Source organism: Xiphophorus couchianus, chromosome 2, assembly GCF_001444195.1.
Source record: "Xiphophorus couchianus chromosome 2, X_couchianus-1.0, whole genome shotgun sequence".
In the NCBI taxonomy this organism is placed as follows: domain Eukaryota; kingdom Metazoa; phylum Chordata; class Actinopteri; order Cyprinodontiformes; family Poeciliidae; genus Xiphophorus; species Xiphophorus couchianus.
In genome coordinates, this window is record NC_040229.1 from 21699036 (window position 1) to 21726336 (window position 27301).

Below are 27301 nucleotides of genomic sequence, written 5' to 3' on the forward strand. Positions count from 1 at the left end.
AAAATACATATTTTAAAATATACCTGCACAACCCAAACAAAATGTAGTGATGCCTTTATTTGGATTAGTCTAGATTAAAACACGTATTTAGCTCAGGCAATTTGTAAGTCAGTTGTAAGCAGGGGTCCTTGTGATGTAAACAAGGGTCCTCGGAACAAAATATACGGAGATTAGCCGCACAATGGTAACCTGAGCTAAGAGAAGAAAATGAAAATACCAAAAAGAAAGCTGTTTCTTCTTATTATTTTTGCATATGTGGCATTTTCGCTGTATGCCGCTTATAATGTGTTCTTCAGCAATAAAGTAATCTCCCGCGTTCACAGGGTGGTGAAGAAAGAGAGCAACGCACCAGCGGGTAACTTCAAGAAAAAATAAAAAAGAACAGCCATTATTTTTGTCTGAGCTGTAAGAAATGCTTCCAAAAAAATATGGTGTATAGTTAACAGAATGAAACCATGTCTTGCTTCTAGGTGGTGTCAGAGATGGAGCCCCGTTTGTTGCAGATGAGTGGAATCCGTGGGAGGACGAAGAGGTGGAGTACAACTCTGCTCTGAACAAGAAGAGAAAGGCCTTCAAACAGTACATGGCTCGAATCGACAGGAGCAAGCCCAAAAGATACAAGGTTCAAATCTGGGGGAAAGCTGCCATCGGTAGGTCGCCTTATAAGTATAAATAACCCATTTATTGAGAGATTGCCAACTGAGAAAGAATGGCTTCAATGTCAAAGGTTGCAGTTGCACAGATGAACAAACTGAATGTCTCTGAGTAAAAAAAAAAAAAAATCTGCTCAGGCGAGACGGAGTTTTAGCTGTTTGACCTGAAACAGATCTGAAAACTATTATACTAACAGCTAGGCATTATTGCTATAAAAATTAAAAGTCACTTCTGCGACAGGACACCAATCAGTTTCAATGAACTCTAGTAGTAGTCAGAACTTTGTTAAATATTCAGCCATAATTATGCCAGAAGTTTGAGTCGCAACCTGACCTACTATAATTGGGGCTGGGAGAATACTTTTGAACTTGTGTGAATAAATTCCAACTTGTACACTCAGTTTTTAAAAATCTTTGAAGTTTTATGTTGATAATTTCATTGGCAAAAAGAATACTTAAAATGCATTTTAAATATATCCTAAAATTAACATGATATTCATGACTGTCATGGATGGATGCCATCTGATCACAGCTGTAGATTTTTTTAAGGGTAATATGATGTTTTAATTGCTGTGAGTGTTAACTATAATTGGCTGCTCATATCTTTGATCACTATTGTAAGTAATCTATTATAAGTCTGGTAGACTCAATGGTTTGTTTTTGATGGTTAATAGTTTTGAAGCTAAAATTGTATTCTTTTGATTAAATTTTGAATAGGTCCAAAGTTAAAATTTAAAACTTAGATTCTGTTATGCTTTGCTCATACTGATCAAATGTTCAGGTGTTGTGGTTCTGTACTCACTTTGTTGTTCTGGGTATAAAAACCTGTAAGTGCTGCAAAATAAAAAAAAATCCCAAATAGTTTTTGGTCACACAGACAAAGTTAAGGCGTCATACATAATATAATAGAACATGCAAAAACATCTATTGTACATTCTGGAAAAATGAACAATGTTTAAACAGCGCGGCTTTTGAAAATGTTCAATTATTTTGTTCTGATTAATTCTCATGTTGTTTGCTACACAAACATATACAGCTCAAACACACATTGGAAAAGTACATGCAATCATTCAATTTAATTATGTCATTTGAATATTATGTTTCAAATGACATAATATTATTATAAATTACTTACAATATGCCTATCAACATTGAATTCCAACAAACAAATTATAGTTAGTCTCTGTTTCCACACCACCCAATGTTTGTTATATTTTGGTCTACATTAGTTCCCCAAAATAAGACAGGACCACAATAAATAATTTTTACCTAATGGTGTTTTTTTTATCATATTCAATATTTTTAATAGAAGAATTATCTTAGATTTTCTTTTGGATACATTATTATTTGTCATAAATATCCATTGTCTTTACAGCTTTTAGTTGAGTACCAAATTAATGATGATGTATTTGCTAGAAAGGTAAGCTTTAACTGCAAAAACATATGAAATGTTGCATTACATTTTCCTCAGGGCTGTACCTTTGGGAACATATTTTAGAAGGACCCCTTAACCCAACTGACAAGGTGGCACAGTGGAGGGAAGGGGAGCTTCAGTCTGGAAAAGTTGATTTCAGGTAAAACTCACTGATTAGATTTTTAGTATTGACTTACTTCACTTCATGTCTTGGCCACTGGAAGATAAAAGAAAACCGATGAACTCGTTCTCGTTACTAACCAACTTTTTCTGTGTTCAGTTTCTACACCGGCCCAGCAGTGGTTCAGGGACACGTTCCCCTGGAAATGAACAGCCTGGTTTTGGTTCTCAACGGTCGCGAACAGCAGAAAGTTTCTTACTCGACGAGGTGGCTGGAGCATGTTCAAGCCCTGGTTCAGTCTAATACCGTGTCCCATGTGGCCGTGGTCCTGCTGGGCAATGAGCAATGCAACAACGACTGGATCGCCCCACACTTAAAGAGAAACGGCGGATTTGTGGATCTGTTGTTCCTGATCTATGACAGCCCGTGGGTCAATGACAAGGACGTCTTCCAGTGGCCCCTCGGTGTTGCCACGTATGCCATTTCTTTTTAATCTAACACATATGCAAAGACCTTACTGTAGCACATCCAGTTATGCGAGCCTGTCTTCTCTAACTGAACAGAATTGTGTAACAATTCTGCTGCTGTTGTCTTTTTGTCTCTATGCAGATACAGAGAGTTTCCTATGATCAGGCCTAATGCACAGCTGATTACTTCTAATCGGCCATACCTCTGCAGCTTCCTGGGTACTGTTTACAAAAATTCCTCCAGGGAAGTACTGATGAATGTGCTGAAACAGTCTGGCCTAGATAAGGAATGTCTCACCACTGCCAGGGAAAAGTAGGTCTGGATTTATTTTTTATAGATGAACAAACTAGAACGGTTTTTATCACTTTATTGCTTGTACTATAGATGCCTCTGCTTTGTGGCTTTATATCAAGGTTTAGAAGAAATATATAATCTGCCCCAACTTGACTGAGCCCATAAGTCCAAGGGCACTCTAGAGATTAAAAGCAGAATGAAACAATCTGCAAACAACTCGACACATTCAATTAAAAAGCATGAGAAATGCATAGTTTGGGGAAAGAAAATGTTAATTTTGTATTAAATGGAGTAAGAACGTGGACTGCTGAGAAGGACATATATCTCGATGATGTCAGCAAGCTTAATAAAGTAAAAGTACCCCCTTCTAGCTTCCATGGTTTCACATATTTTCTGTCTCTTAGACTTTTAGAGTTCACTTCATTTTCTCAAAGTTTTTCATTTTAGCTTCCTCCTTGCTTTTGTTCTCCAATGGAAGTTGTGGTGCGTGTTTTTTAAAATTAATTGTTAGACTTAAATAATAGCAGGACCTTGTAAAGACCATATTACTTGTATGTTAAAAATACTAATATTGTCAGAAGGTGTACAATCTTAAAGCTTTTAAGAAGCTTTAATAACTACTGAGGCCTTTAGAATCAACACCCTATGATTTTTACCACCTAATAAATTTGAATTCAATTTTACTAAATGAGCATCTATTCATATTTATCCTATCACTTATTTCTTTATTTGTTGGCTTATTGTGCTTGGAGCTTGCCATATTATAGTGATGTTAAAGTTTTTACCTTCACTTTTCTATGCGGTATATTTCAGTGTTGAAATCCACTGAAAATCCCTCTGCTTATTTAGGATTTAAAGCCTCTCAAATGAAAACATTTAAAATCACAAGATTGTCAGTTTTGTTGTGATTTGCAAAATTATATTTGCCTAACTTTTCAAAGCATCAATTTCCAGGTGATTTGTGCACATTTTGATGATGTAATCTGTTGTTCTGATTTAAAAAAATAAAATAAAATCCTTTCTTGCATTAGGTGGGTTCCCCAGGAAACAACTGAAAGTCTGAGGCGCTATCAGACAGCTCTGGCTCAGAGCGAGCTCACTCTCTGCCCAGTGGGGATCAACACAGAGTGCTACCGCATCTATGAGGCGTGTTCCTACGGCTCAGTGCCTGTGGTGGAAGACGTTCTCACTCCTGGCAACTGCGCTGCAGGTCCCAGCTCCCCGCTACGTCTCCTCAAAGCAGCAGGGGCGCCCTTCATCTTCGTCAGCGACTGGAGGGAACTGCCAGCCATCTTGGAGAGGGAGAGAGGAATAAGTCAGGAGCAAAGGGTGGACCGGAGGAGGAGGCTGCTTGAGTGGTACTCTGGTTTTCGTCAGCAGATGAAGGAGAGGTTCACTGAGGTCATTGAAGAGAATTTCTTCAAAACTGTCTGACTGGTGCTTTTAAATCTTAACATTGTTAACAATAAATGTTTTTATTTATGCTGTTTGTGGCAAAAAAAAAGTGGTGTACTACTTACATAGTGAACTTGGTGATGTACTCTCTGAGGCTGGTCTTGGAAAAAAAAAAACCCAAACATTTCTGTTGTCAAATTGTAAACTTGCTGTTATTAGTATCAATTCTGTACATTTTTATTGAGATGTTTACAGCTGTGGAATGTACAGGCATTTAGAAATCACAAATTGTAAACTGCCTTTGCATTTCAGAGTCCCTATTTTTTATTTTAAATATTGTTTTGTTTCTTATGCACTGGAAACTGTGATTTTTAAAATCTACTAAATATTATGTGTGAAAAAAACATTAATATGCATTTAGATTTTGTGTGGGGGAAAAAAAACTTTAAATACAGTTCATTTTTTATTATGAGAGGCTTAAAAATTGTTTTTTTAGATCTTTCAACTGTTAATATTTTGAGGTTTGAGTTTTCTATTTATTTTAGCTCTGCTCTGCATGGACTTTATAAAATGGTGCAATTAATAAAGTGGAGTGTTGTATAAAAGAAGATTGATTGATTGATTGATGGTTTTACTTAAAGCATACAGCCAAAATATTAAAGTGCATATTTATATCAACACCAGACTTGCTCATCCATGTCTTTTATGACATTGCTTCATGCACTGGTGTGCAGTCATTGTTGGAGCAGGAAGTAGCCAAACTTCAACAACTTCCATAGTTGGGAGCATAATATTTATTGTCTTTGGTCCCTCTGTACCAAACTTTAAAGTTGACAGTGTTGTCAGACAAGTGCCATCCTCCTGGCAACTACCAAGCCAGACTCTTCCATGGGATTCCCAAACATAGGAGACATGATTCACGAGGGCTTTGCATTGCTCTTGTTATCTGAGGTTTAAATGCAGCGGGTTTGGCCATTGAAATGTAATCGATAAAGCTCTCTACCCTGTTCTTTTTTCACAAACAGTATTGCTAACATACTCTATTAACTGTGCTTCAAATTTGCCTCAAGATGGCGCTCTGGTTTAGCTTAACTTTCAGCTTCAACTCTAGGAAAAGCCCAACTTTTCATCCAACAAATTAAACAAGAATTTGTTGGATTCAGTATGTCCTGAAGCCAAGGAGGAATTTGGGGCTTCTGTCAAGCTCGGCCTTCTCCAGCACTAGGACAGCCTGTAGATTTTATTTATTTAAGGAATACAGCGGTGTTTCATAAGCATTATTAAGTGTCCCTCGATCCTACTCATTTAATGAGTGTAATATCTTCATCCAAGCAGTAACTCTAGAAATGTTTATTTTATTATTTTTTTTAATGAAATACTTTGCACAATCTCACCGTAAATCTATTTGACTTGGGAGGCATGAGTGTCACTTGTATCCACTGGCTGGGTGTGAGTGAGTGAGCGAGCAGATCCCATCCACCTCCCTCCTGCTCTGTGTTCCTGCCTGCCTCCAGCTGCTGCAGTTCGGCCTGCCCTGTCTGCTTCGGAGCGTGCTGGGAGTTGGAGTTGGAGGTAGAGAAGGTGGAGGGGGTGGACAAACCGTCGCGGGGAAAGCAAGCGGGTGGGGTAACGTGTGCGTGTCCCAGACTGGAAACCATTTCCAAAAAAAGCTCGCGCACTACGGACTAAAGTTGACTTACGAGGCATTTCCCTCGTCGGGTTGTTGGAGCCACTTCTCCAACAGAGACCCCCGTGAAACTTGTGCGACTGTTTTCTGCTTGTTTTTTTCTGCAGCGCTGCTGTTGCTCCGTGCTTAGGAGACTCATTGGTTGGGAGAGGATTGCGCATTGGCTCTTGTCTGTATCCACCTCAGAGGGAAGAGGAACATTGCAGTAGTAAAAGCTCATGTTTTTTTTTTTTTTCGCTCCAAACGTCACTGCTGGAGTTAAATATCTTCACATAGTCATTTCCTTGACGCGGATTCTCTGGCTCTGCCGTTCATTCCTCACGGGCAGGATGCGTCCGCTACTGTAGGATATTCCGCTCTGTTGTTGACAAACAGTTTTCCCAAGAACTTTCCAACGAGCTTCGAGCGCAAGAAGAGGGGAACAATGTCCACACCGAGGTTCAAAAAGGATAAAGAAATCATCGCAGACTATGAGAGCCAAGTCAAAGGTAAGGAAGTGGAAAAAGACTAATTGGGACCAGGCTGGTTCATCACTACCTGCATGAGTCATAGCCAGTGATGGCGGGGGGTTATCAGAATATCTTCCTTTCTTTGCTCATGTCAACTTGGGGAAAATAAAAATGTAAGGGTTAGATTTAGGATGTTGTTTGCTAAAAAGTCTGTTCTGATTGTGCGTATCAGATTTGATTTGTTTCAGTTCCAAAGAAAAGATAAGGTCTCACACGAAAAGAAAATCCTGTTATACCATATCTTCTGGTTGTCTTTCAGTATGCAGAAGTAACAACCTGTTACTTTCAGTTGAATGTGAGAGCGTTGTTAAATCATGTGCTATCACACCATCAGGACAGAGATTATGCAAGGGGGATAAATTGTTGCACCAATGAAACTCAGTGTTGCTCATTGCTGAATCCCATTTCCCTGACCAAAATCAGTTCCTCTGTATCATGACATGGAATTTAATATTCGACAAAAAAAATGTCACTCCTTCAAGAGGTTGATACCACTAGTTGAATTACAGAAACAGGTGTCCCTCAAAAAAATCTGAATATAATTGAAATTAAATTAATTTGAGCAAGTTCTTTCAGTTGGATGCTGCTAATTAAACCCCAAATACTTGGTTTTTCAGAATTATTTTAAATAAGATCACAAAATATGCATATTTTGATTGAGGAATGGTTAGCCTGCAGTTAATGTGCTCAGTAATTTGTCAGAAATCCTTGCATAGATGACTGGATCAAAGGTGGATGGCATTGAGTGTGTGATATGCTGACGTATTAAGAAAGACCAGACCAGGTTGGTTTAATAGCTGTCTTCAGCTCATATACACTGTAAGATGTGGTGTTTTGTCCATACATTCTTTATGGGGTTTAGGTCAGGTTGTGTTGCTTGGTCAACCAAGCAGATTGATACCATGGTCATCAAACCAGGTAGTGAGGTCCGGGTCCAACTCCTAAGGTCAGCATCTCCATAAAGCTTGTTAGCAGAGGCAAGCATGAAAGGTCTTTACATTTCTGGTTGTATCACTCTATTAACTTTGGATTTAATAAAACTGTGAACTAGCATAGGTCCTAAATCTTCACTGATAGTGGAAACTTCATACTGGGCCTAATGCATCTTTTAATTCTGTATCTCCCCACTGTTTCACTATTCTTTTTTCTTTCATATTTGGATCATTTAATTTGGAATACTGAGCTTCAATACACGTACTTGTGGTACACTCAGGATAAGTCATATTGCAAATATGATCAAGTATGTTAAAGATGTCTGCTTTTTTTTCATTTTAGTAAATATCAGGAATCATCAGCATAGACTTTATAGTTGCTTTTTTGTTTTGTTTTGATGAAATATTTTAAACAGAAATCCTTTTCCCCTTGTTGAGAAGAATTGAAATTATACAGAAAAGGTATTATTCTAATCATTTGTTGGAGCAAAATATTTTACACTGACTGCTATTCCTTGCACTTGTTAAATTAACAATAACAATCAACAAAATATTGAAACACTTCAAAACAGTCATTACAGAGTTCATTGAACCATTCATTTGTATAATATTTAAGATAATATTTTTGAGTGTATTTGCAAGCACAGATCTTTATTTTCATGTGTGCCCTTGTAAAATGTTAGCTTGTACAGGCTACTAAGCCATTTGACTTGGGACACCCTACCCTCGGTGAACGGCTAAAAGCGAGGGTCAAAGGGTAATATGGGATTCATCCTAAGAAGAACTACTGGCTTTAGGGTTTTGCTTTTTTCACGCCCTGTCTTTACCCCATGCAAGCTCTCACTGTAAAGCACAAATCTGCTACTTATTTACTGGGGTGGTTCAGAGGTGTGCAAGACTCTGTAATGATTGCCACCCTAACTCATCTCGTCTCCTTCAGGTCTCCCATGCATGCAGAGCAGAGGTGATTTAGTCACAGGCAGACACACACAGGAAAGAGGCAGTCGCTGCACTGGGGTAACCATGGGGATTTGGCCCCTGGCCAGCCAGCTCTGTTCTTTAGTGCCCCTAGTATGCTGAAATACCACCTATTCACACCCATGTGTCCAACCTTAAAGGCTGTTATAGAAGGGAGGTTAGCAGAGGTCGGCAAGATTTAAAGAGGGGGGTGGGTTGTAAGAAGGTTGCCAGAGCTGTACGGGGAAATTACAAGTGGCTGAGCATGAGCTCTTATTTCCAAAGAATGTTCAGGACCCCTTTCTTTTTGCTGTAAGTATGAGTAAGTGCTTTCAACCTGTTACAGAGGATGATGCACTATTATGAGGAATACTGAGCAACAAGATGTGAGGTAGTTTCTAACTTGTCATGCAGAACTCAAAGGGAAGATGAATAAAAAAAAGAAAAACAACCTGGTGCAGAGGAAAGCTGCTGCTTGATGGGCTAAACTGAGTCATAGCCAAGCAGTGTTTCTGTTTATTAAAATGCAGATACCTTTTTTTCCCCAGAATACTTCTACAGCTGGATACCAGGGTAGTATTTGATTTTTGCGTTATTATACTGATTTGTTCAAAAAGTTTTCAACCTGATAGTTTAAGAGTTGTATCCTCTGGTGGTTCATATGTAGCTAAAATGATATGGAAAAGTTATTGTAAAAGAGTAGCGACCTTCCAGTCAGTTGACAGAGTGCACAGCAACATTAACACAGCACTACACTACTTTATACTTCGCACAGTTAAATTAAACTCCTATATTTTAGCTGCTGTCTTCTGTAAACGGAAGAAATAGGATGATGGAATATTTTTGCATCTTTGAAACTTTTTAATGTTGGCATTCTTTGATTCTAGTAATCATCTGCAAAGTTGAGCCTGATCTGTTCTGAAATAACAACTCACAAACTATGAAGCTAATGATTTTTTTTCTCATTTGAGTAGTAAGTGATTGTTTCTGCTTCTGAGTTTGTAGTGATGATAATTGCCTCTGGCTTTCACAAGTTTTATTGCTGATTCAGTCTGGTGAGCAGACATGAATTGCTCAGAACGCGCAACAAGCAATGAGGGAAACAAGACAAAACCAGTATTTGATCATTAAGTCATGCTTTGTTTCAATTTCTAAAATTGTACTCAGTACTTTTACAACTTTTGTGTGAGCTGTTCTTACACAACCATACGAATCCATTTTGCGTTACATTTCTCTCATTACAGCAGCTCTACACAGTTATTGCTCATCGAATCAGGAGATGTAGGGTATATAATGTAGTTTTCTGTGGTGACTGACTGTCTGAAAGCTTTCCTACAATGGCTGAAACTACCGTTTTGTGGCCTGGTTTGTCATTCAGCTGACATTTGTCAAACACTTTCCACCAGCCCATTTATACATCCCACAGGAAATTGGAAGTTTGGTTTTGACTCGGAAGGATATTATCCATTTATTGAAATGCTCTGAGGCATTTGTGATTAGGTTTTTCAAATTGCCAAGACCCGCCATCTGAAACGAGACGCAGTCTGGTTTGGAGAAACATGTACTACCACGATTGGGTTTGTGCAACTTGCATTGTGGATATCAGTGTTTGTTTATTTGAAACATTACAGACAGTGATAGAAAGGTCATGTCTACCCTTGAATTCTCTGTGTGTTTAAGCTTTTTTTTTGTAATGTTGTAACTGCAACACTTGTGTGTTTTACTGTGGTAAAGGAGTTGGCTCCATGTCAAGCTGTGGCTTGGCGCTTGTGACCTGGGAGTTGTGACTGAGATACTGGGACACTGACAGGCATCCTCTTAGATCATTATAAAGGCTGCCCTCTGACCTGCCTGCATTGCTGCTTGAAACCAGAGACTTCCCCCCCCTGCATGCTCAGGGAGATGAGTCCATGCATGTTTGCACACTGGGGTATTAAAGAGAGAAAAGTGCTCTGAGATGGAATCTGTCATTTGGTTTAAGATACAGTTTTTACGTAAATAAAAGTAAATTAAACACTTATGGAATGGCAGAAAGCTATGTGTCTTTTTGTAATTACAAACTGATTTCAGTTTATTAGCCTTAAATCTCTTACCTTGGTTTTTCAAACAAGTACATGCTTTCAGTTTTCAATGCAAGCAACCGTGGAGAATGTGGTTTGTTGTTAAAAATATATATATGTATACATTATGTAACAATGCAATTCTTTAGAGCTGTTCAGTATGTAGTCTATTAAAAAACCTCCTTGAAATGTGTTCTAGACCCTCTTTCTAGAACGTGTCACATAAGTACTTGCAGTACTACATATGTTCTGTACAGTATCCGGTCTGTGGAACTTGTGGTACTGACGCCCCTGTTATTGGTACGCATAAGTGATTTTAATATCATCCAATGTACAGATTTGATTTTGAAGAGAAACTAAAATAGGAGGTTAGGAATTTTCACCTATTTTGTTGGTGGGCAATGTTTGAAAGATTCCATTCAGTTTATATACAGTACAGACCAAAAGTTTGGACACACCTTTTAATTCAATGAGTTTCCTTTATTTTCATGACTATTGACATTGTGGATTCACACTGAAGGCATCAAAACTATAAATAACACATGTGGAAATATGCACTAAACAAAAAAAGTGTAAAACAACTGAAAATACCCCTTATATTCTAGTTTCTTCAAAGTAGCAACCTTTTGCTGTGATTACTGCTTTGCACACACTCTGCATTTTCTTGATGAGCTTCAAGAGGTCGTCACCTGAAATGGTTTTCACTTCATAGGTGTGCCCTGTCAGGTTAATAAGTGGGATTTCTTGCCTTATAAATAGTCATGAAAATAAAGAAAACCCATTGAATTAGAAAGGTGTGTCCAAACCTTTGGTCTGTACTGTATATACCACCAGTTCACAGAAGCTGTATCCATTCATTTTCTAACACCTTTGTCACTAGAGTGGTCAGGAGGGGTGCTGGTGCCTATCTCTAGCGAACGTTTCTGGCGAGAGGCGGGTTACACCCTGGACAGGTCAGCAGTCTGTCGCAGGCAAGACAAACATATGTAATTTATACACAAAATTATTTAGTCAAGTTAATCTAACCATAGTGAACATTATAATGCAGAGAAAGAGAGTGATGGACAAAGCAAAGCAAAGTTTCTGAAATGGAAGAAGACGGTTCTGATGATGTTGCTTATGTGACAAGAATGCAAGTACTTATCACATAAGTGCAAGTACATAAGAATGCACTTGCACATAAGTGCATTCTTATGCATCTATGTGCATAAGAATTGGCTTAGGTTTCAGACTAAGCCAATTCTTAGTCTGAAACCCTAAACACATTTTGTCTTCCTCACTCTGCTACTAGGCCTTACCAGGTCTTGCCTTTCTGTTGCATGCAGAGGTCAATCGAAATACTCTAAAAGATGAAGAAATTAACTTATCAGGGTTTAACATATCCCCTCTTACCACAATATTTGACAGCTCTTTCATCAGCAAGGCAAATTGAATTTGAGTCTGCACCAACAAGCAAGATTTTGGCTACCTTTATGATTACTGGGTTTCTGCCTGGTCTCTTATTTTGTAGCATTTTGTGGTGAAACATTTCTCACTCACTGCGGCTTGCCTTGTTACATAGAGTTGTACCATAACAAACTTGGAGATGTAAACAACTGCACCAAGGAATGATGTTGTCATGTGCAAATGTAATGCAAGCTTCAACAGGATGGTATGGGCATGAAAAATTGATAAAGGAGGGAAATTTAGTCAAATTCAGCATCTTGTATCACTTGTAAGTTGTTTATCTGAATATTAGGCTAACTGTTGCCACCTTCATCTGGCAAGTGAAATTATGTCGCAAATGCAGATATTTTTTCTTGCATTCTTCTGACTTCAACCAATTTATGAAACAATAATATCTACTTCAAATATTTTTAATAGTGTTGCATCTTTCACTCTGAGTACTTGTGCTTTAATGGTAAACTCCAGTAGGCATCTCTGATGTGTTGATGGGGGATGGAGTTTGAAATACTAATGGAATTCTGACGCCTTCTGCAGCTCAGCTCACCGTCCATACACACATCTACCATCTGCTTTTAGTACCCACTCCTTTTATGTCTGCTTGTATGCTTCCTAGAGGTGGCATGGTTCTGGGTGTGCCGTTTGTCTACAAGTGATCATTTCCATGGTTGAATGAATTGTTATTGACAGCACCATCTGTGGCTGCTCAGGCATTTTTGCAGTTTTTCTAAACTCTGCTGAGCACAAGCAAGGTTTCAAGTTCCCTGCTGTGCCTTTCTTTGGAGCCGCAAAGATCACAAGAACATCCCTGCAGCCCCCAAAAACCTTTATAAACCCATGTCTATGGCTCTCTAAACTAAAGCAAACCACCAAGTAGGGTTTGCTGTCTCAGGTTGTATTCAGCACTCTGTAGTGTTTTTAAATGGGTTATGTGGCTCTCCACAGAGAATGGCTTTGCCTTGGGGGCACCATAGGCTCTAGATGAAAAAAATGATGTTGTACCCAAACACGCTTTCTTTTACTGAATCGCATTTCCAATAAAAATATGGTAACGCTCTGTGCTGATCAATGACTAATGAACCTGGTGTTTAAGCCACAGCTTCTAAACAGGTACTCTGTTAAAGAGCTATTTTACAGTTGTTTTTTAAAAAAAAAATCGATCTGATTATCCTGTGTTTAAAATTGAAATACTTTCAGGTATAATTGGGTTGTACATCAAACTTCCTTTAATAAAACAGACCATCGTAGAGCAGTTGCTTCTTTTGCTTATTTCTGATGGGATAGAAAATGAGTAGGGATTTTTTGGGGGGGGCAGGTTGGCATTCATGCAGGAACCAACACTTTCAGCAATGGATAATGCTGTTTGTTCCCTCGTAAGATGAAATACAACCCATAACAGTAAGAACTCAACTAAGGTATTTCAGGATGTGAATGAAGTATACATATATACAGCAAAATACAAGTTTATTTTTTTTTTAGTTTTGCTGTAAAACTCTTTAGGTTCTGCTGTTCTTTTCTGTCCTCTCAGTTGGACATGTTGCAGCACAGAGAATAATCACCATGGAGTGAGTGGTAATGAGCTGCACATTGGAGGCTAAGGGTGTAGATAGAACTGGACTATCCTAAGGGAAAGTTGAAACTGTTGGATAAAAGTGAAATAAACTGGGATTACAAGAGATTTTAGACCACTTCGTTTACAGTATTGACTCCTTTTACTGACAGCAGGAGCTTAGCAGATGGACAGACAGGAAGGCAAACAGACACAATTTGACCATCAGGGCCATGGTAACTCCTCCCAGGAGGACTGGATTAGGAGGAAGGAGATTGGGGGATGGGACAGGATGGCAGGTCAGGCCCAGAAAAGGTCTGAACACAGGTCCTATGCTTTGCTTTGTTTCACATTTGTTATCTACAGCGTTTCTACACCAGTTGTTGAAATATTTTGGATGGATTGAAACGATTTGGGTGGTTTTCTAAGGGAAAGTTCTTTCAAAGTTAGGGTCTAAACTGTGATACAGTAACTACCACTTTACTGTAATTTTCATATCAAATGAGTTACTAGCAGGATAATCTGTTAACATGAGGTTCAATAACCAATCTCTTACTTAACAATTGATTTGGGAAACAAAACTGAGATTTGTGAGGCGCCTGTTGGGTCTTTCTGTTCAGTAGACTGTTGCTAGTAAAGGGTCATTAGTATCTTGACACAATAGTTTGACTGTGAAAAGTACAACAGAGACACTGAACAGTGAAAATTAAAAGAGTAACAATACATCGAGCATGCAAGACTATACGTGAATTTTGCATTCAGGAAAATGAGAAAGTAGTGAGAAAGTGGAAAGTAATTCAGTCCAGATTACCTAATCCATATATTATGGTATTTATGTTTGTCTTAATCTAAGGTGGTCATAATGGCAAAAAAGAACAGAAATTCCCATCTATTTTGTACACAAATAGGGTAATAATTTATGATTCTTAAATTGTTGTTTTAAAGAATTAAGTGTTTTTAATATTGAACTAGAGATGATCAGTCTAGGCCCATTGAAAAACTGTGAAACGGCCATTTAGTGCTGATAGAAAGCTATTGCGCAAGTGTAGCAACTTGACTGAGGTTAAAGGCTAACCATTTACCTATCGTAGTACTACCACAGTGCTTATAAGTATTTGTCTCAGTCATACTTTTTCTTCTGCTGCTGCTCAAAAAGCTCCTGGAAAAAGGACTTAGAAGAGCATCTTCTATGCTTTTGTAACGGTTGTTGGTTGGCCTAACAATAGTTCTGTATAGCTTTGATCAACTCAACAGGGCTACAAGAGAACCACTTCCTTCATTACTTAAAAATAATAATAGTCACACATAGACACATAGACAGGGTATTGTGGTTAAAACAATCACTTATTTTGAGGGCCACTAAAAATGGCTTACATTTATGTTACCAAACCAAGTCGCATGATAACAGTAACCTTTCATGACATTTCACATAAGGGAGAAATAAAGGGGTGCTTCAACTATTTCTAGCACCACATACCAAGTGTTTCTTAAACTGGTTAACACATCTAATAAAGAAAAGATGTTTGGTAACAAAGGCTTTTGCTAAAGTAAAGGAAAAGGTGAAAGGTCAGAGGTATGTTTTAAAGTGTCTTTTTACTTGCATATTTCTCAAAGCAATCTTTCTTTGCCCTTGCCACATTAATTTTCCCATGGAGTGTTAACACTTCATGTTGATGAACAGAAGTTTAATTTACTAATCTTATAGCTTGGTGTTGCCCTTCCCCCCATTTTTCTATTATTTGCCCTAACCTCATGACCTGGGGGGAGCAGCCATTGAGCCTGTTGCCCCCCTAATCAATAGCCAAAGACCACCCCTTGAGGCACAACTGCTCTGACGAGAAATTTGCTTGCATAGGAGCTTCATTGTTACAGAAAGAATTACTTCTTGCAGCCTAACATTTTTTGCAGATGGAAGTTAGATTGACTATGGCCGAAGGTGAAGATAAGACTCCAGCCTTGTGTTTATAAATACTGCATATTGGGAGGTCTTTATGTCTTGGATACCATAAAATGTTTGCACTCTTTGATATGGTTTCTGTTCTTATTGTCTGTGTTCCCTTTCAGTGGTCTTGGTCTGCTTTTAGTAACCCAAAAGGATAGGAAGAGTTTCACATCCATAGAGCTCTCAACTTATCAGAAACACAATAAAGGCTCATTGTGGTTTTTGCAGTAGGAGGAGACTTGAGCTCCTTACACAGCAGCAGTGGTGGATGCTTGAGGAGCCTCTGGCAGACCTCATAAGCTCCGGGCCGAACTCGTCCCTCCCTCTCTGGAGATGGAAACTAAAGCCACATCTGTGGTTCTAGCCACAGATCTGTGGAGTGCCCTTGAATTAAAATAATGGTCCGTTTACGGAAAAGGACTGTCATCCATGTTTCTTTTCTGCTCATTGTGATGATTGTGAGTGATCACACACAAAGTCCTACTTAGTATTGCATTAGTATATTAAAGTAAATCTAATAAATCAAATGTCAGGTGACAAAAGAAACTTACTAGACTATCATCACAAATATTCACATCAACATTTCTTTGAAACATTGTTATGAATTTTCTATCAAAGTTGCTCCGGTGCTGAATCCAGGCTGGTGCTAAAGCCAGTCCTTTACTGGTTCTATAAAAGAACCAGGTTGGTTTTCCATATGCAGAAACGGTGCATGAAGACAATTTGTGGTGCTTAAAAATGTCTTGTGTGGTTAAAGTTGGACCCTAAATCTGGAATTATCTGACGTTTTGTGAACAAGCTGAGTACTCGGAGACAATTTAACCAAACAAATCACATAATTTATCAAGGTGTCCTTCCAAACTAAACCACAATAATTTCATATTTGTATTTTAACTACGTGCAGGGCTTCTTTAGCGCCTTAAAATCTGGTCTAATTACCTTGAACTAGACCAGATCTGAACCTTTGAAGAAGATACAGACTCAACTTCCTTCTTTACGAAATGTAAACAAAAATGGAGTGGCATTTGATTTTAGTGGTTGTAGGATTTTTCTTTTGTTGGTAAAAGATTATACGGTCCATTTCTCCCAGTAGCATTTATTTTGGTTATCTTTAACCAGAATGCCCTGCGTTTTCATTCGATTCCTGCTTTTGGAGCAGTCTCCGGTGCTCTTCGCATTCACATATACTTTCAAACCACGCCAGAATTCACTTCAACCAAATCGATACCTGTGTTTTTAGGTGAACCAGAGTTCTCTTTTTTGGTGGACTAAACAGGGCTAGCATGATTGCACTGTAAGAGAGTGCCTGTCAGCTCTATATTAAGTAGCCCAAAATTACATGGAAAAAATTCTGTTATGTTTATTACTCAGGTAAATGAGAAATCTTTTGCCAACTATGCAAGATGGAGGCAGTTATTTTTAAACAATCAGGATCACAGGACTAGTTATTATTTTGCCAGTGGACACATTCAGTGTTTAGTTTTCCTCTCTCTTTTCCTCATGTGTTGCTTTTGCAGAAATGTCACCATTGTGGGATAATAAAAAATATTTCTATTGTAAAGTGAAAATAGTCCCTTTTAGCACAAGAAAATTGTATTTTTATTGCCAGCTGACTGTCTATATGCAGCCTTAAGGGGGGGAGGAGCAACACCATGTTACTACATGCCGAATAGAAAAAGGTTGTAATGGATTTATAAGTTAAATTTTTGAAATCGTGGTCTATATATATCTGTAACCTTTCCACAGACAGACAGGAATCTTAGACGTCTATAAGAAGTTCTCACAAAACAGAAAACAGGAGTATTATTTATGACAAGGTGTGGCCAAGCAAATTAACATCAGGGTACTTTTTCAAAGTACCAGATAAATGCCCTCAGCTTGCATTGCTATTTATTCACAGTTAAGGGAGAAGTGCTTTTAGCACAACCGACCACAACACCTTCTATTCCAGGTGTTTATTTTACAGAATGCAATTAAAAAATACATGAAAGAAGTGGCTGGGAGATCAAGAAGCTTTTACTCAATTTTCTTGAAATGCTGTCTAGTCATTCCTATTTATGGTGGCATATTTTTAGGTTAGGATTGCTGTTTCCCCCCATATTCCTCACAGAACATCTTATTATAGTTTAATGAAAGTGGCAAGAAGTGCAAAGCAAAGTTAGTGTTTTCTTTTTTTTTTTAAAAATCACGTTGGCCTGGAAAGGGAACAAGCGTTATGCTGTCCTGACCTGCTCCATTTCTTACAACTATAAGTGGAGCAAAGCCTAACTGGCAGAAATGGTCAAATATTCACTAAAAACTTTTAAAATCTTATTTTTATTTATACATTGTAATCACCCAATATAAGGAGATGTTAGAAATCATTGAGGGAGTCATTATAAGTTTACTAATAATATTGATTTATACATTGAAAAATGTCAATGTCAGTCATTTGTGTTTGGCTGAGGCTCTGTTTGCTGCCCTGCATGAACACAAGCACTGTGACCAGCCTCATATATTTCATTTTTTAATCAGGCAGTGTGGCGGAAGTTCCCCTCTTCCTTGGGGTCTTGTGATTTGTAATTGGTAATGGTGTGTGTTCGAGTGATGTGATGCCCACTAACCCAGGTGGGTGTGTGAATCATGAGTCCCTGTAGCGTCAACTCCCCCGTCCATCTCCCAGCACCGCTGGAGACTGAAAAGAGAAAGCTCCAGTCCTGCTTTCCATAGTGTAGGACAATAAAGAGCAGTGAAAGCTGATCTGCCTCTTCTTTTGTACTGACTCCCTCTTTGTCCTGTACTCATGCTGTCTGAACAGCTGCCCCGAGGTTCATCACTCTGTCCAGTCTTGGTAATCTGAAAGCATTGTGAAGATCCTGTTAAAGTCACCTCCTGCAGGCAAAACTGGCACTCTGCGTCAACTATACAGTCTTGTCAGTGTTAGTGTTTGTTCAGCGATGAAAACAAAAGGCTTTTAATGAGATGCTTTATGGGACAACTTTAAAGCCATGTCACCTCAGAGCCTGGAAGCCAGACTTGCAGCCTTTTCTCAACTTCAGACATTTGCGCTCTGAGGGGTGGCAGAGGACTGACAGTTAAAGCCTCCCTGAAGGTAGTTTCCAGGAGATAACAGCTCGTAACTCTGTCACTTCCTTAATATCGCCGTCTGCTGTAATTAAGGTGTGATTAGGTCTTTCTCAGGCCTCTTTATTTGCTTATTTTCTCGGTTCCTATATATGTGTCAGAGCTAATCATGTTAACCTGTCTTGGACTATGGTATCCTATTTAGTGGGGGGATGGAGGATCATTATGGACTTCCTCATTCTTTACAGCTTGGCTTTCACTGCTGAATGCCATGTAAGAAATCAATCCCTGCTGGCTGTGTATGGGACTGTGACAAGGGTACTGATTGAGCCTCGAGCTGCAGTTTGGGGCTCAGCGAAGAAACTCTTTCTGAAACCTGAGGAAGGACAAGGATGCAGGATGTGATCTGATAAATGAAGGTACCTTGGATTCTTTATGATTCAGTAGGACTATCATGCTAAATCAGTCAAAATAATTTATCACATAAAGAATAAAATGTGTAACACGCCTCCAGTTGTGCAGTTGCATTGTGCAGAAAATGTTCTACTTGTCTGTTTTTCATTTAAAAGAAAAAAGCACAACTCCTCAAGCGTTGCAACTTCAGTTACAGCTTTAAGTGTTTTAGCTTATGTCTTTACCAGCTGTGTACATTTATCAGTATCACTGTGTGTAATATGCATATCAGGAAGAACTGGCTGGACTGAAATAAGTGTTGGTAAATTATTTTAGTACACCTTACACATGTCTTGTCTTGCAGCAAACTGCAAGCAGTACTTCTTTAGGCTTGCTTTCGATATTTACTTTATTTTTGCCACTCTTTCATAAAGACCAGATTTGTAAAAAGTCACAACTAATAGCTATCCTGTCTATAGATGCTCCCACCAGAACTGTGGATTTACACTGTTCAGAACTAGGAATATTATTTCCCTTGTTTAAACCTTTCCAAAACTTTATCCTGGACCTGTTTGGTGTGTTCCTTGGTTATCACAATTCCATTTGTTAATGTTCTACAGCACATCTAGAGGCCTACACAGAACATTGGCTGCACACAACGGTGGCTCACATGTATCTGCTTCACAGTAAATGGCTCCATCTATCACATTACTTGGCAAGATCTAATAGAAAGGAGCAATCAATAATACTGCCTGAATCACAATATGGGGTTGGAGGTTTTATGCACTTACTGATCAGTGTTTTCCACCACACTCTTGCACCAAAGATTCTCAAAGTGGAGCTGGATTTATGAGGTCATTGAATCTCTGGAGGTATTTTTTCTGCATAAGAAAACTGTTGGTAAAGAGTGCTTTGATGGGACGCTTTCATTGAAAGTTACACAGGAATGAGAACACTTGAACCAAAACCATAAACCTCTAAGTGGAACTATAGAGGGGAACAGACAGTTTCTGTTTGAAATGAAGAAATAAATCAAGTAATCATTTTATGGGAAATATTCTTTTTTCTGTCGATCTCCAAGGGTTTGTTCTCAGTTTGTCAGCGTTGTTTAGATTTCTCTGTTGTTTATCTTGCCTATGGGTATAGAAAGAATAATGGGAAGATTCATCTGTAACTTTTACAACTTAACACATCTGCACCACAATGTTCTGTCTCTTGCAAGGCAGCCCCATTATTATGCCCTCGCAGTACGACTTTTCCCAAACAGATTTTGTTACATCAGGAAGAACTGAAATCCTCCAGTATAGCAATAAATTACAGTACCTCCTTCATTTGCTTTGGGTCATCAGTTTGATTAGCTACAGCTTAACAAATATGGACCTCTACAGGCAATTTCCCTCACTTCTGGAAATGTTTTCAAGTTGAATGACAGGTAACTTCTAGTGATTATACACATTTGAAGGGCTTCTCTGTTGGCCTCACTCACTGATTCACAGCCCTTAAATAGCCATTAAAAATGCATGTCTGCCTATTTTGATCAAAATTAAAAAGTTAACATATGAGCATAATTATACCCTATTAGATTTTTCAGATTGTACCATTTCTTTGAAGTTTTACTCTTGTCAAAATTCCTGTTGACACAGGAAATGACCCCCTACAATTGTCTTTGTGGAAGCAGTCTTGCTTTTTTCTTCTATATGTGAAGGCCTACAAGCAAGCACATCAACACTTGAAGATATTATAAGTATATATTTTGAATTATTAAAGCTATGTTGAGATCAGTGAGATTATTGGCTATAAGGACAAGAGAGATTTAAGGACCTGCTAAGGCTCGTCCCATCCTCCACCTGTCCTTAATTCATTAACCTCAATCTTTGACCATAGTTTAAGAGCGGCCGTCCAATCAATAACTGTCCTTCACTCTGACCCCCAGCCTGCTCCCCTAAACCCTAAAGCTGCTGGCATCAGTCCTCAACCAAATATGTGCCGAGTTTAGCACTAACATCGCCCTGATGCTTTTGAGGTTCTCATTCACCCTTGCTGAATTGAGTTGGTCCAAAATTGACAAAGTTGGGATTTTTCTACCTGTGTGAGTTGCAACACATTAAATGTGAGCTTCTGAGATGATCCTCACATGAATCAAATAAATTGTAAAAGTAATTGGCAGCATGTATTTGTTAATTTTTTTTGGTATTGAAGATTTTTATATACATTTTTTTTTGTTTCTATACAGTGACTTACAAAGGAAAATAAAATCAAATGGTAAAAAAATGAAAATGAAAACTGTGGCATTTCTGCCCCCTTTACTCTGGTAATGCTAAATACAATTCATTGTATTTAGAAATCACATAATTAAGAAATAGAGTTCATCTGTGACATTAACAGAAATGTGCTGTTCACAGATACATATGTGCTTGTAGCATTACTAAATGTGAAAGAGTTCAGTGCAAATGAATATTTCTGCCCATCAGTCATAGTCAGCGCTACAAGTCTGCCAGTCATTTTGGGTGTAGGAGGTCCAGACGTATTTTCATTAAACAATGTAATTACAGCTGTCAGAATATACTGCAGCACAAAACGTGCTTGTATTAGACAAAGACAGCCCAGATTTATTTTTTCAGCAGATCTTTTTATGGAAATAATTATATCTCTTCTCTTTTGGGAAACATTTGGACATTTACAGAGCATATTGGCATTTCTGTTAATCTCTGAATAGAAACCACAGGGCATCTGAAGTAAATGCATCAAACAAAGTTTGTGCAAACTTCATACTATAATTATGCTAGTCTGGCGCACTATATTATCCTGAATTTACGAGACACAACGTCATAGCCAAGAATACCCAGAGGATTCTTAAACAGAAGCATCATATGACTCTGACTCTGGGAACTTTGCCTCCACTTCTTATTCTCTTCAAAGAATGTCAGCTGATCTGACAAATCTGGTGTTTAGTATTCCTCTTAAAGTCTGAGGTGAGATCACTGTGGAAAGGGATGACCATGCAGACCGAAATTCAGAAAATTTACCTCTAGTTGATGTATAAAGCTGACTAGAGTAAGTTGACTTTTCTATAAACATTTTGACAACCTCTTTGGATGCTTTAGATTGACAGTCTCTAGGAGTTTGTTTCAACATCATCTCATAATGAGAAAAACCCTTGGCATTCAGTCCTGCGTGTATCTAATGTTGTATATTAGTACTGCTGAAGGACGTCTCTTAAATCACTCTGTTCCTCATGTCAGAGAGTGTGTTTACAATAGGCTAAGAAGTCTCTGAGTGGATTAGTGCAGCTGTCACAACTGTAGGCACCCAACAAGGAAGGGGGGGAAAGAACAACATTATTGTCTTTGAAGAGTTTGATTTGAGTACAATCCAGGTAGATTACATTTGTTGGCTGTAGTCTCATGTACACAAGGTTTTCTAATATTAAATAATGTCCAAGTCAAACAATTATATGGCTATGTAGTTTCTCATTTTCTAACAGTGAAATAACTTGGCTTAAGGGAAGATCATGGTCACCCGAAACCACTTAAAGCAAGAAGATATTCAACGTCATATGTTCTGCCCTAGTATTGAGCTATGTAAGTGTGACTGCTGTCAGAATGTACACACATCAGAGTTTAGTAAATGCAGTGGTAAACAAAGAATGAAACCAGACCCAACTGAGCTTGCTTTCAAAGGGCGTGACAACATGGGAACTGGACCATGGAGCAGCTAAAACTGGTGGCCTGGTCTGATGAAACTCTGGTTCAATGAAAAAAATCATTTTACTAAAAATAAGATACTAACAGTATCCTATGCCAGTTTTTTTAACCAAACAAAAGGACAACATACAACTGTGTACAGACAATGAAACAGACAGACAAATGGCATAAAGATAGAGAGCACATTGTTTCACAAACATTAACACATCCTGTTAACATTCACAAAGCTGATACAAAGATGCTCTGTGCTGCTTGGAGATTCATTTAAATGCATTATACCCGAGTAATCAGTACTGCCTGTTGGGTAGACACAGTAGGGTTTGTAAAAGTATTTTTAGAGAAGCCTGATAAAGGATGCATGTGTGTCTTTATAGCATGTGTTGAACAACCACAGAAGGACAAACTTTTATTTATACTGGTCTCAGACAGCTGCTTCTTTGAAGATAAGACAGGTTTTCCTTCTTTTTATGACCTTGAAGTAAGTGTTTTCTTTTCAAAGGTTGTTCACAATAGGGAATTGGAGCTGTTTGAAAGAGACTTTGATTTAATCCATTTCTGTACTTTAAGCTCTTTATAAATCTATTGTGGTTAATACGATCTTATTGAATTAAAACAAACTTGTTTTTAAAGTAGTAGATAAAGAGGATGATTTACCGATGAACAAAAGTCCACCTAAACAATCCTAAGATTTGCATGAGCTAAAAGAGGGCTCCAGATGGAAGTCATTGTATATGATACAAAAAAGCCTATTGTTTGTTGTAGTGCAAATGTGGACATGTGCAGTCTTGCTGAAGTTTGGGGAGCTCTTTAGACTGTTGAGACTTTCCCAGACTTTTCATGTGAGCTTTTGTCTGATTGCATTGCTCCTCTTCTTGTATACTGTGGAGTGAAAAAGTGTTTGGCTCATTACTTATTTACTAATTTTTGATTGTTTCACTTCAGTGTTTCAGAAACCATATTAAATACTGTATCTTCAAAGGCAACACAAATAAACACAAAATACAGTGTTTAGATGGCATTGACTACTGAGGAAGAAAAAAATCCAAACCTGCATGGCTCTGTGTGAAAAAGTTAATCCCCTCTTAACCTAATAACTGGTTGTCAAGTTTAAACACCTTCAAACCAAAAATTCTGCCCATTTTATATTTTTTTTTTTACAAAAGAGAACCACAGATTCTCAATTAAATCTAACTCTGGACTTAAACTGGGACATTTTAACCCCTGGATGTGCTTTCATGGAAACCATTATAAATGTATATGTTGGTATAGGGATATTTTCCTGCTGCAAGGTAATATTTTCAAGGATATGTTCACACTTTGCACATTAACAAAATATGAAGTCTCTTTGATTGTATCTCACTGTAGAGGATGCTTCTATCTGACACAGATTGCAGTGCCCAAGATGCTAAAGGTCACAAAAAGTGTGATCCCAACAAAATGTATCGATTTTTTTGTGGTTGTAACATGAGAAAAAAAACAACAAAAAAAGCAGTGTGAAGACCTTTGCAAGGCACTGCGTATTCTTAGTATCTGCAAAGAAATGTCTGCTCCTGTAGAGTTTACCTATCAGCTTGCTTTGAAAATGCATCAACATCAAAGATTGTGCCGCCTTCTTACTGTCGGAAAGGTTACCAAACTCTTGGCCTTCCTTTCCACCACTTTTTCCAACTAATGACTGGCCTCATACTATTTCTGCCTGCCTTCTATTTCTCTTGCTCACTCTCCCTTCTCAGTGGGTTGGCAGCGTACGCCTTATCCTCTGGAATTACAGGGCTGGTCCTGAATAGTAGGGTTGTTCCTTCTCTCCCCATCCAGCTTCTTCACTGGCTCAACCCTATCAAAGGCCCAGAAACCACACATCCTGCTACATCCTCTTTTTGTGGTACAGTTATGGATGTTTAGCAACATAAGAAGGGAAGCACATGAACGATGTGGATGACGCTATTCTTAGCCGCTTAGAGGATACATGGAAATCAAGAAGGAATTCCGGTTTTCCTTTTAGGTCGTTTATTCCTTTTCTTCCTTCTTATTTGCACATTGCAGAAAAGTGATCCCAAGCTATTTAACACTGACGTACTGTCTGTTCTATAAAATGTTGTGTGTGCATTTGAAAACAATTAAGGCCAGCAGTTTAACATTTTAACTTTATAACTCACCATGAGGGAGTTCTAGGATTTAGAGCATAATTCAGTGTAAAAGTCGTTTGTAAGCCAGTTAATTTTTTTAATTTGGCTGGTTCTGCCAGTAGATTCAGTTCAGTTTTGGGCTGTCATAACTTGGCTACACTAACCTAACAGATATTGGATAAACCACTGAATAGGTTCCCATGACAAATTCATGTACTTGTGAATAAGTTATAAAGGCTTCCGTGACTTTGGGAGCTGCAGGATTCTTTCTGTAAATTTAGCTATTTATCACAGAAAGGAGGATGTCTAACCTTGGTTGGGTTTTGTGTGCTGTACTTTTAAGCAAACACCAAAAATGTTGGAGATGCAGGAAAAAAAAAATCTAAAATGAGATTTTCCCTTCTACGCAGTTCAACAGCCTTCCAGCCAAGTAGATATGTTTACAGAGAAGATGTAGCAGACCCCCAAAGGCTTCTGCTGTTACATTATGTCATGAAAGGTAGGGGGTTTCCAAGCCTGAAAGACTATCAAGTATGCAGTTCAGAGAAGCCGCCTCATATGTGTTTTGTTGTGGTTGTTGTTTTAAATCAAATTGAAGCAAATCCAACTTGGAATATGTTACTGGATTTTCTGTAACCTTGATTTCCACATCTTTGTTTGAGTTTCTGTGAATCCCCTAATTTCAAACCATCTCTGTAATAACATTAATTCCAGGCACTTACCCTGACTCTCTTTTAGCCCTCTTGGTGCCATGGGAAGTATTTAATATTATACCACTTCTTGCTGGCATTTGTTGTCATTAAGCTTTAAATGAAGAATATTTGTGTATGGAGATGAAAGTGAAAAATAGCCCCTGGGTTTGTTTGTTTTGCCTGCTTTTGCTTCCTTTTTCAATCATTTTGAATTGCTTAGCCTGCATTGTTTCCACTCTTACTCTTGGCTGAGCTTTCTGTGTGAAAGCTGCATGTTCATGGTTTTAAACTCTTGCTTTCTTTGATGTGCATGTCAGGTTGGGTGCATCTTGGCTAAAAAGACTTAAGTCAGTTATGTGCATGTGTGTTCGTGGTTGTTTAGTGGATGTTTTCTTTACCCTGGTGATCCACCTTAAGACTGTCCAGATTAAACACTCCCTGTGTCCAGTTGAACTTTGACACGATGAACATTTTCTTTGGCAGGTCTAAAACTGCAAGCCTGCTTAAATGGAACAATGTATTCACTTCTGCTGAATAATGCAATCCTCAAGGGCAAGAAATGCTTCATTTGTCTGGTAAAATACAGTATTTTATTCAAATAACTGTGGAGTCCATAGGAGTACGGTGAATTCATCTCAAGCTTAAGAAATAAGTTTGGGATGATTTAAAATGACAAAGTGCATTATCTGCCTAGAAGCAGCCATCAGACTCAAACACTGTTGACTTTATCTTCTGAAGTACACATCCCCTTGAAGTTCACAACGAAGGAATAGTTTCTTAAAGCTGCAGTTGTTAACTTGTATAAAAAATAAGTTAACAACTGACAGTAAAACAGATCATCTGTGAAAAGATCAAGCTCCTCTACCTCCTCCATGTGGTTTTGTTGCCATGTGCAGGAATACATTGCGTCTGGTCAAAAACAACCAATTAAGAGACAGGAGGATGGTCTTAGCACTGTCAATAATGATGGTGTACGCGCTGCTCAATTCCCAGGGTAGTAAATATGACCACTGATGATGGCAGATTAACGGTTTTCCTATAACGTTAAGTTGTTTCGCCACCATTAGCACAACTGAAGCAAACCAGCAATCTTGAACTCATACATACTTTGCAAATATCTGATTCATTTTATACTGTCAGGACATAGTGACAGTTTTAAATAAATACGTAAAAAATCTATATCCTTTAAAAGTCACCCACTGCAGCTGTAAAAGAAATCCCTTATTGCCCCATGTCACAGATTTATCTTTCATAGTTTGCATTAGTCAACTCTGTGCCAAGGATGTTACAGGTTAACTTTGCTTGCCTGCAAGTAAATATTCCAGCAGGTGAAAGCTTGTGTGCATCTCTTCCTAATGTTTCATACAGTATGTAAAATCCCTCTTTGGCTCTGAAGCCACATGGTATTCATGGTATTGTTACCCCAAACAAGCATCCCAACTGTAAAAGCTGCAGGCATGCCTGGCCAAGTTTGTTGCTTGGGGTTAGTTTAGATGAGAGCAAGTCGCCGCTTTGACATGGGAGTTTTATACCCTTTATCTCTCACATCACTAATATCCCCAAACAAAAGCACAAAGGCATACCTGATGCAAGGTGGGGTATCGTTTTTCATTTGCAGTGGCAAAAATAGTTAGAACTTGTCATTATTCTGTGCTGTAATCTTTTCAATTTTGCCAGATTGCAGCACTTTGCCCAAGCAGCCTTTTAGTTTAAGGATTAACTTTGTGTCTCTAAGTTTCACACAAGTGTGAGACCAGTTCTGGTCCATTTATTGCAGCAGACAGAACAGCTGGGAATGCTTTGGAGATGAATGGTAAAAGTGGGCGAGGACTGGTCGAGAGACTGAAAGGGATCAATGTATTTCTCTCAGATTCCTTCCTCTCTGATGTTGAGACACAG

At 38.4% G+C, this 27301-nt stretch overlaps 2 protein-coding genes across 5 annotated transcripts in view; both read left to right on the plus strand.

The window, feature by feature from the left end:
* The first annotated feature begins 116 nt into the window (after window positions 1–116).
* Window positions 117–4953, plus strand: rxylt1 (ribitol xylosyltransferase 1). Its single transcript, XM_028035068.1, has 6 exons — window positions 117–355; window positions 471–650; window positions 2125–2227; window positions 2348–2662; window positions 2798–2968; window positions 3982–4953. Exons 1-6 carry the CDS (start codon window positions 208–210, stop codon window positions 4382–4384), a joined length of 1320 nt encoding a protein of 439 aa, XP_027890869.1. The 5' UTR covers window positions 117–207; the 3' UTR covers window positions 4385–4953.
* Window positions 4954–5790: 837 nt separating this feature from the next.
* The window catches only part of srgap1a (SLIT-ROBO Rho GTPase activating protein 1a), an 86127-nt gene continuing 64616 nt past the window's right edge, over window positions 5791–27301 (plus strand). For 2 of the 4 annotated variants that reach the window (XM_028035034.1, XM_028035026.1), the window contains exon 1: window positions 5791–6520. In XM_028035034.1, coding sequence (XP_027890835.1) covers window positions 6457–6520 — 64 coding nt within the window. In that variant the 5' untranslated portion in view covers window positions 5791–6456. The remainder of the gene's footprint in view (window positions 6521–27301) is intronic. The other 2 variants (XM_028035013.1, XM_028035019.1) reach the window with 2 other exon arrangements.

What these genes read in the sequence shown, in the direction of transcription:
- rxylt1 (XM_028035068.1), top strand. Translation starts at nt 208, where the DNA reads ATGAAAATACCAAAAAGAAAGCTGTTTCTTCTTATTATTTTTGCATAT. An exon ending in TCTGGAAAAGTTGATTTCAG is followed by an intron (nt 2,228 to 2,347) that starts GTAAAACTCACT and finishes TTCTGTGTTCAG; the next exon opens with TTTCTACACCGGCCCAGCAG. An exon ending in TGGCCCCTCGGTGTTGCCAC is followed by an intron (nt 2,663 to 2,797) that starts GTATGCCATTTC and finishes GTCTCTATGCAG; the next exon opens with ATACAGAGAGTTTCCTATGA.